The sequence below is a fragment of the Trichosurus vulpecula genome, chromosome 1 (assembly GCF_011100635.1).
Source record: "Trichosurus vulpecula isolate mTriVul1 chromosome 1, mTriVul1.pri, whole genome shotgun sequence".
NCBI classification, from domain to species: Eukaryota; Metazoa; Chordata; class Mammalia; order Diprotodontia; family Phalangeridae; genus Trichosurus; species Trichosurus vulpecula.
In genome coordinates, this window is record NC_050573.1 from 33,477,119 (window position 1) to 33,487,006 (window position 9,888).

A 9,888-nucleotide genomic window follows, 5' to 3' on the forward strand; every position below is an offset into this window, starting at 1 on the left:
GCTTCTGGTGAGGACTCCATCATCCTTCTAATCACCTGTGTTCACAACCTGCGTGTTGTCTTTGACTCCTTATCCCCCACCTATCTAATCTGTTGTCAAATCTTATCACTTGTGTCTCTACATCTCTTCTCTGTGCCCCCTTCCCTCCCCTCACTTCAGCTTTTCCCAGCCTCTCACCTGGAGCACTGCAACAGCTTTCTGGTTGTTCTTCCTACCTCAAGTCTCCATCTACTCCAGTCCATACTCCATACAGCTGCTAAAGTGATCTTTCCAAAGTGTACATCTTATCAGGTCACTGCCTCACCCAATAACCTCCAGGGGCTCCCTATTGCCTCAAGCATAAAAATATAAACTACTGTTTGGCCTGTTCCCAAGTACCTTTCCAGCCTTATTATGCATCCCTCCCCTTCTTGTCCAAGGAAACTGGCCATGTAACCTTTCATCTCCTGCCTTCTACCTTTGCACTGGTCACGCCCCTACCTCTTTAAATCTCTAGTCTCCTTCAAGGCTAAGTTCAAGACCCACCTTCCACATATCACCAGACTTGAACCTCCCAGTAGTTTATGCTCTCTCAAAATTTGAATAAATTCTGTATATACTTTTTTCATACAAATGGTCTCCCCAACAGAATGTAGGCACATTGAAAGTAGGGACTCTTCCATTTTCATCTTTGAATCTCCATCTCCCATCACATGGCCCACCACATAGTAGGTGCTTAATAAATGCTTATTGATTTATTGACTGATTGGGGAAGGCTGGAAAGATGGGTTAGAGGCCAGCAGTGAAAAGTTTTAAATGCCAAATAGTGGAAGTTGTATTTGATCCCAGAGCTAATAACCACTGGAGTTTGCCTTCAGATGCCAGGACATTTCTTGCATTGGTTGTTTTATTTTAAATTAAATTAAAATTTTTAAATTAACAAAAATCTAGTTTCTCTCCTTCCCATGGGGGTAAATCCCTTGTAACAGACATGCGTAATTGAGCAAAACAAATTCCCACATTAGTCACGTCCAAAGAGTATATGATTGATGAGATATCAATAATCTTTTATCATCAGCTTCCAGAATTGTGGTTGGTCGTCGTGTTGATCGGAGTTCTTAAGCCTCAAAGTTGTTTGTTTTAATGGTATTGGTGTTATTGTATAAATTGTTCTCCTGGTTCTGCTCATTTCACTCTGCATCTGTTCATACAGGTCTTCCTAGATCTCTGTCTCCTTCATTTTTTCAACATAATCGTATTCCATTACATACACCACAGTAACTCTCTTCATTAAGAGGAAAGACCCTCCACATTGCTTCCATCTACTTTCCTCTTACTTCTCCTCTCCAGGCCTTACTCATCCGGGCTCAGGTGCTGTATAAGAGGTTCGTGAAATCCACCGGCTTCCTGGGTGATGAGCAGTGGGCCGCTATCCGTGTGGTGGAGCATCGAGTGTGTTTCTATCCAGCTGCCTTCTTTTGCTGTTGGGGTCCAGGTGAGCAGTTCAAGATTAGAGGAGTCCCAGGAAAAGAAGAACTCTAGCTCAGAAAAGGGTTTGAGGGAACCAGCCTGTCAAAGCTTCTCTGCACTGGTTGTTGTTCAGGTGTTTCAGTCATGTCCAACTCTTCATGATCCTATTTTGGGTTTCCTTGGCAGAGATATTGGAGTGGTTTGCCATTTCCTTCTCTAGCTCATTTTATAGAAGAGGAAACTTAGGTAAACAGGGTTAAGTGACTTGCCCAGGGTCACAAAGCTAGTGTCTGAGGCCAGCTTTGAACTCAAGTCTTCCTGACTCCAGATCCAGCCCTCTATCCACTGTGCCATCTAGCTTGCCCTTCAACTGCACTGGACCTAGCCACATCCCCTGGTTTCTCCCCCACCCCACTGTTTTCTTCTGCTTGGTACCTGCCCCCTTTTAAGAGAAGCTGAGGTAGAAACTGTGGTATAGTAGAAAAACCACTGGACCTGGAGTTGGAGAATCTGGGTTCGAATCCTAGCTCTGTGACTTTGGGCAAATCACTTTAACTCTCTGGGCCTCTGTTTCCTCTCCTGTAAAAGAAGGGTCATGGATTCCTTAATTTTAGATCTGTAAACCTAAACCTCTGACTCCCTAGGGTCATCCAGCTTTTGCTTGGTAAATTTAGATTGTGAGAATAGTATCTTCTTACAGCAAATCCATCCACCATGAACGCCTAGTGAAATCCATCAGAAAGGGAGATGGAAGACCGGGCAGGTTATTTGTATCTTCTGACCTGAGGCTACATGCCCATGAAGTTCCCAGTTCCATTTCCAGCAATTCCCTAGCCTACATTTCTATGCTCTGTGGTACAAGGGAGGGCCATGGAAACTCACCAGAAATCACAGAATACCAGAATGGAAAGGGTCCTTGATGGTCATCTAGTCTGCCATCTCCCTGAGCTAGATTCCCATCTGCCTCTGACCAAAGGCTGTTCAGGCTTTGTTTGAAGACTTGGAATGAGTTCGAAAGGCATCCATTCCCTTCTGAGGCTGCTCACTTCATTTGGGGATGGCTTTCTCTCTTAGGACATTTTTCCCAATGTTAAACCTGAATTTGTTTTGAAGGGTTTCTTTTGGGGGGGGGGTTCCTGGTTTCCAGTTGTCCTGTGAGGTCAGATAAAGCAATGGTAGCCTCTTCTAGACAACAATAGCCTTCAAATAAGGTGATACTGTGTCTCTCTAAGCCCATTCTCTGTATTCACAGCTGCCATCTTGGTGATCATAAAGCTGACTAGGCCAGAGAACACCCAGCTACACATGGCCCTCTACGTTCTCCAGGTAATCCATTCCTGTCTCAGCTTTGCCTTGACCTCTGCTCCCTGCTCTCCATCTGCCCTCTGACCTCCTACCTCCATACCCACATAAATAAGCGCTCCCCACTGGCTGAATGTAAGCAGGATTGGCACCCTAACCAATGAGGAGACTGCTTTGCCAAAATACCTAAATACATCCTAGAGAGTGCATGACTCCGGTTGGCTTCATTGGCTGAGGTGCCTTGCTAAGCAGCATGAAAAGAGAGGGCCAGCCTTGGAGTCAAGAAGATCTGAGTTCAAATCTTGCCTCTGGCATATGCTGACTGGATGACTCCTGGCAAGTCATTTAACTTCTCAGTGACCCAGGCAACTTTCTAACACTGTAAACAGCTGATTGGCATCAAGGCAAAGAGTTTTTACACCTGAAATTTCTAGTGACGATGAAATCACCAGTCCGGACCCCCAAAAGAAGAATCCAAAAAAACATAAATGAAATCACAAATCTGGACCCCAAGAATAAAAAATACCAATGAAATCACAAATATGGACCCCAAAAGAAGAATAAAAAATACCAATGAAATTACAAGTCTGGACCCTAAAAGAAGAGTCCCAAAAAATACCAGTGAAATTATAAGTCTGGACCAAAATTTTTTTAAAAAAGGCCAATGGAGGAGTGAGGTGTGCATAATGAAAACAAAAGTTCTATGATGTCCTGTCATGAAACTTGGGTAGAAAGTGACCTAATTATTTTTGGTGGGGAGAGGGGAGAATATTGGGGAGGTCTTTAACTTCTGGGAAGCTTGAAGGTGGTGGTCTGCTTACAGGTAATGATCTGGCAGAAAAATTAGGCTGACGTAAGAAAAATCCCAGGATCATAGATTCCTGGAACTTGTGAATGGGCCTTAGGGATCTGCTAGTCCAGAACTAGAAGTTTGGATTTGGTCAAAGGGCCTCACTTGAGGACCTAGAGGGTCACATGTGGCCCTGAAGCCACAGGTTCCTCACCGCTGTTCTAGTCCAACTCTGTCATTTTATAGAAGAGGAAACTGAAAAACAGGGAGGTGGTGTCTTATCCAGGGTCACATAGCTGGTATGTGTCAGGGGCAGGACCTGAACCTAGCTCTTCTTGGCTGCACGGCCGGCCCTCTAGGACCATATTTCTGCTGTTACGTACAGCCTGGGAAATAATTGTCTCTATGAAGATTCAGCTTGGTACAGAGAGAGCTAAGAGACCATTGACAAATTGGCAAACCCCATCTTAGCCAACTCTTTCAAACTTGTGAAGCCTGGGATGGGATGTGGCAGCCAGAGGGAGGTCTCTTGCCTCTCTGGCCAGTCCCCTGTTAGCACCGAGGTAGCAACAGACTGTGTCCACTGTGAGTTAGGACAGGGAAGCTGATGCTAGGGCTTGGTGAGTGAGCTTGAGGAAATGTAAGACCTGTAACAAGGGTGGGGCAGCCAGAGTATGGTCTTCTGGGTAATGAAATTTAGAAGTCATCAACAGTGCCACTGTGAGGTGTGTATCCTTCTTGTAGGAAGCTAGATTCCCATGCCCTGGCTCACCTGCCCCTTGCCTCCTCACCAGTGGCCAGCCTTTCAGCAACATAGAAATCTCGAGGTGTCCCGAGGCAAGCTTTCTTTCCTTGCTGGCCATTCCCTAGATGACCTCCATCCAAGAAGAAAATATCTTAGTTATGGTTCTAAGAAGTAGAAATATCCTTTGAAAAGGCAAAGACTGATGGGCAGCTGAGAACAGAATGGTCCTTGTTGGGAAGGGGGTCCTTCCGAGAGACTGCAAAGTGAACATCACTACCCCTTTGTTTCCCCTAGGCTCTCACAGCAGCATCCCAGGGTCTGCTCAACTGTGGGGTCTACGGCTGGACGCAACACAGATTCCACAGGCTCAGGCGGGAGGCCCGGCGGGACGCGGACACTCAGACTCCCCTGTTACGCTCCCAGAAGAGGTTTTACACAGGTTATCTAGCTGCCCCAGAGTCTAGACCTGCTCCAGCAGGTGCTGCCTCCACTGTCCTCTGAAACTCGAGAAGAACTGGACCCACCAAGGTGGGGACACTCTGCAGAATTGTACCAGGCAGTGATGGCGAGGAGGGCCATGGGATATTGCCACTAGGAGCTGCTTGGAACTCTGGTCATCCCTGTTCCTTCTCCTCCCCTCCCAGTCCCCCTGGCATTTCAGGCCTCAGAGGATTATTGATTTTGAAGCGTGGAGAGTAGTGACTGGGTTGGTTATCAGTTGCCCTGGGTAGTGTCTCTTCTCAGTTATGTTTCCTCTTCTGTCACCACTCATTTCTAGTTGTAAAGATCTCAGTTCAGGGAGATGAGCCCACCCCTACCTCCGGGGATGGCTATCATTACCTCCGGGAGGCTCAGAATTGTGGATCTCTCTTGTGGAAACAAAAACGCAGATAATTATTTATAAATGTTATTGTTAGACATGCAACTCTGTTCCCTTGGATATGGGGAGGAATAAACACTTACTTCCTCCAACACCATGTCTGAGATTAACCACAACAAAGGCCTGAGTTTCCTTGTCTTAGGGGTGGGACTTGGGGGTGGGGGTGGTGGGAATGGTTCAGGAAGCCAAGAAAAAAAAAACCCAAGGTCAAGATTGACCCCAAACCTGATTTTTCTGGGACTAAGAGGCTTTTGAATACTCTTTTTTCTATTTTCTTGTTTGATGTATTCTGAGGATTGAGCAGCCTCTCAAAATTACCACATGCTGGTGAGACAAGGGTTTTAAGGCAAGCTAGGCTCAAGTGATAAGAAATGATCAGGAATTCTAAAGTATCAGTAACTGACCCTCATTTCTGGGCAAGTTGGTTTCAAATCATGGAATAATAGGACTGGCGACCCAGAGTTGGAAGTTATCTAGTCCAAGCCCCTCATTTTGTTGAGTCCTGCCTGACTCTTTGTGACCCCATTTGGGGTTTTCTTGGCAGAGATGCTGGAGCGGTTTGCCGTTTCATTCTCCAGCTCATTTTCCAGATGAGGAAAATGAGGCAAGCAGGGTGAAGTGACTTGCCCAGGGTCACACAGCTAGGAAGTGTCCAAGGCCAGATTTGAACTCAGGAAGATAAGCCTTCCTGACTCCAGACCCCACATTCCATCTACTGTGCCACCTAGCTTCTCTCCCTGGCCCTCCTCCCATTTTACACATGAAGAGATTGAGGCCCGGAGAACAGAACTGAGAAGTAATAACAGTAGTTGGAATTTGAACCTAGGTCTCAAGTCTCCAATAATGTTTCCTGTTCTCTATGGACCCATAATACTAGAGAGTTGATGTCTGGGGATCAGAGATTTAGAGCTGGAAGGGACTGCAGAGGTCAGTTAGTCCAAGGTCCTCATTTTACACAATATGCAGTACCAAGAGTACAAAGTATTTGGAGTCAGATGACACAGATTCAAATCTTGCCTCTCAAACTCATTCCCTGTGTGATCTCAGGTGATGGCTCACATTTATATCTCACCTTAAGGTTTGTGAAACACTTTACATGCATTATCTCACTTGATCCTAACAGCTCTGGGAGGTAGCTGCTACTATCATCCTCTTTTTACTCTTGAGCAAACCGAGGCAGACAAATGTTAAGTGACTTTTGCCCTGGGTCATACAGCTATTAAGTGTCTGAGGTAGGATTCAAACTCAGCACTTTCTGACTCCAAGTCTGATACTATGCATTACACCACCTAGCTGAGACACTTCACTTTCAATTCTTCATCTGTAAAATGAAAAGGCTGGACTCTAAGAGCCTGTGAGTCTTGGGTGGGGGTGGAGGGGCAAGAAAAAGTTAGGTTAGGTCTTCTGAGCCTCATCAGCTGCTGGGAGTGTCTAGACTACCTTATCCTGTGCTTCCCTGTGACTAGAGATTGGTCTCTCCAACTGCAGGGTCATCATGGCTCAAAAGACAATCCAAGGCTGGGGCAGATCACACCATGGCCATGAGTGAGCCAGGTGACTGGGATAGGATTCTGTGGAAACTCCTGGGGTTTTAGGTGCTTATTGAGGCACCTGGGATCCCTTCTCCTCCCAGGGAGGATTAATAAGGAAGCCGAAAAGTCCTTATAACAACAGGTTCTTGGGAAAAGGTTGGGGAAATTCAGGAGTGATTCTCAGGATCCTGGGCAATGCCATCCACCCCCTACTCCTGACATCAGAAGGATCATCGATTTGGAGCTAGAAGAGACCTTAGCAGTGACCGAGTCCAACCTTGTCATTAACAGAGAAGGAAACTGAGGATGAGGGAGATTAAAGACCAAGAGCTGGGGATTTGAACCCAGGGCTTCTGTTGGCCTGACATCTCTGTTTCCAGAATGTCTCTTGTGCCCTTGCTATTGTCCCCTGGCTCAGGGGACCTGATTTCAGGTGGGAACTGAATCAGGACAAGTACCTTACTCAAAAATGTGCTTCTACTTATTTTTCATATTCATGGCAAGGGGGCAGTTAGGTGGCGCCATAGGATATAGAGCACGGGGCCTGGAGTCAGGCTCATCTTCTTGAGTTCAAATCTGGCCTCAGATACTTTCTAGCTGTGTGACCCTGGGCAAGTCACTTAACCCGGTTTGCCTCAGTTTCCTCATCTGTAAAACGAGCTGGAGAAGGGAATGGCAAATGTTCCAGTATCTTTGCCAAGAAAACCCTAAATGGGGTCGTGGAGAGTTAGACGTGAGTGAAACAACTGAACAACAAATTTGTGGCAATACCTCAAGAATCTGTGATTGGATCAGTGTAGGTGATGCCGTATGATGACACCTATCCTTTCCTCTCTATCTAAATAGATGGACTTCATGAGCTTCTGTGGCTGAAAAATTCATCCCTTGGTGGCCAACCTTCTGTTAGTGGTGATCTCCACATTTAGCCAGGCCGTCTGAGCAGTCATTGGAAAAAAAAATTAAATATATGTATGCATGTGTATATACATAGACATACATGCATATACACATGCATACATATATACACATAGACACGTATATATGTATGTACACACATACCCATATGCATACATTGACACAGACATAGAAACTGACATAGACATAGACATACAGAGACAGAGACATAGAGACAGAAACAGAAATAGAGACAGAGACATAGACAGAGACAGACATAAACATAGACATACATAGAGACATAGACATAGAAACAGACATAGATGTAAAAACAGACATAGACATAGACCTAGAAAGCAGAGATAGACATAGACGTAGAAAACAGACATAGATATAGAAACAGACATAGATATAGGCATAGGCATAGGCATAGGCATAGACATAGACATAGACATAGGCATAGGCATAGGCATAGACATAGACATAGACATAGACATAGACATGCCAGACACTGGGATTGTTCCTAAAGTCCTTAGAGCCTGGCAGGATCTGCCCGAACCTGGAATTATAAGATCTTGGACCTAGAGCTGAAAGAGACTTTGGAAGACATTTGGTCTAACTGCCTCACTTTATAAATGAGGACAAAAGGGGGCTAAGGGAGGTCCTTGCTCAATGTCACGCAGGTGGTGAGGGACATTTGAGGTGAGACTGGAAGCACTGACCTCTGACCCCACCCTCCTGTCCCATGCTTGTGCCTCCTGCCATACTCTCCCAGAACCTTCACATCTTAGAATCCTGAGTTCCTGTCAAGGCTCAGTTCTAGGTCCCCTGTCTCTACAAGCCCTTGCCTCATCTCCCCTCTCTACCTCCACCTGCTACTGCTCTCCCCCAGTCTCCAAAAGTCTTTGGTATTTTTTTTTTTTGCCCATGAGGCTAGGGAGCTTGCAGTGTAGAAACCCATGCAGATTAGTGTTTCATTTCATAGACCTGGAGCTGGAAAAGACCCCAGAAGCCATGTATTCCAAAACCCTCACTTTACAGATGAGGAAACTGAGGCCAGGGAGGGGACATGACTTGCCCAAAGTGACCTAAGTGTTAAGTCTCAGAGATGGAATTTGAACCAGGGCCTGCAACTTCAGAGCTGACAGTCTATGAACATCTTATTAAAGAGTGGGCTGAGAGGCTTAGCACAGTGCCTGGCACATAGTAGGTGCTTAATAAATGTTCAACTGTTAGTACATTGCCTGGCATATAGTAGGTGCTTAATAAATGTTGATTGACTGACTATGGTTGCACAGCTGGGCATGGGTCGGGACAACAGTGCCCCCATCTGCTATATCTATTCCACTACACTGACTCTCACTCTGTATTGACGCTGTATATGTTTTGTACTGACTCCTTCAGGAGAATATAACCTTCTTGAAGACAGCGATCATTTCCTTGTTGTCTCTGTGTCCATCAAGCAGTGCCGACCAGGCAGTAGTACTTGTGATCACGGACCTAGCTCAGGGCTTCTTGATCTTGCATCCTGGATCTCTTGGGAGGTGGGCTGGCGAAGCCTGTGGACCCCCTCTCAAAATCAAGTTTTAAAATAAAGGCAATCTTAGATTTCAGTTCAAGGTTAGTAAAGATGTAAACGTCATTTTTCCCATACAAGTTCACATCCCTTCTTCCCCCTGAAATCTATCCACAGACCCCGATCTAGAGCTAGAAGGGCCTTCAGAGGCCATCTGGTACAACCCCCTCATTCTACAGATGAGGAAACCAAGGCAGGTACGGTTTAAGTGACTTGCACGGGTATCATGGGTGGGATTTGAGTACTCGGACTCCAGAGTCAGTGCTCTAGAAAGAGCTTAGCACAGTGCCAGGCAAACAAGTAAGTGCCTAATAAGTGCTTGTGGCTTGATTCCACTACAGAATACTGTTCCCTCAAATACTGTCAAATACTATAGAACGCTGTCCTCAAATAGCTGAAGAAATAATAAAATCTAGCATTTATATAGTTCTTTAAGATTTGTGAAATGCTTGACAAATATCCCATTTTATACTCTAAACAACCTCAACAAATCTTATCTCCATTTTACAGATAAGGAAAATTAGACAGAAGTTAAATGACTTGCTCAGGGTCACACAGTTAGTGAATGTCTGAGGCTGGATTTGAATTCAGGTCTTCCTGACTCCAGTGGGAAGCTAGGTGGTATCACAGTGCATAGAGTGCCAGGCCTGAATTCAGGAAGACTCATCTTCCTGAATTCAAATCTGGCCTCAGACACTTACTGTGTGATCCTAGGCAAGT

The 9,888-nt window shown here is 45.5% G+C and overlaps 1 protein-coding gene across 2 annotated transcripts in view; it reads left to right on the forward strand.

Annotated features, from left to right (window-relative positions):
- Window positions 1–5,210, forward strand: part of TMEM116 (transmembrane protein 116) — a 46,275-nt gene extending 41,065 nt beyond the window's left edge. For both annotated transcript variants that reach the window (XM_036740867.1, XM_036740868.1), the window contains 3 exons: window positions 1,330–1,474; window positions 2,702–2,775; window positions 4,581–5,210. In XM_036740867.1, coding sequence (XP_036596762.1) covers window positions 1,330–1,474; window positions 2,702–2,775; window positions 4,581–4,787 — 426 coding nt within the window. In that variant the 3' untranslated portion in view covers window positions 4,788–5,210. The remainder of the gene's footprint in view (window positions 1–1,329; window positions 1,475–2,701; window positions 2,776–4,580) is intronic.
- The last annotated feature ends 4,678 nt before the right edge of the window (window positions 5,211–9,888 follow it).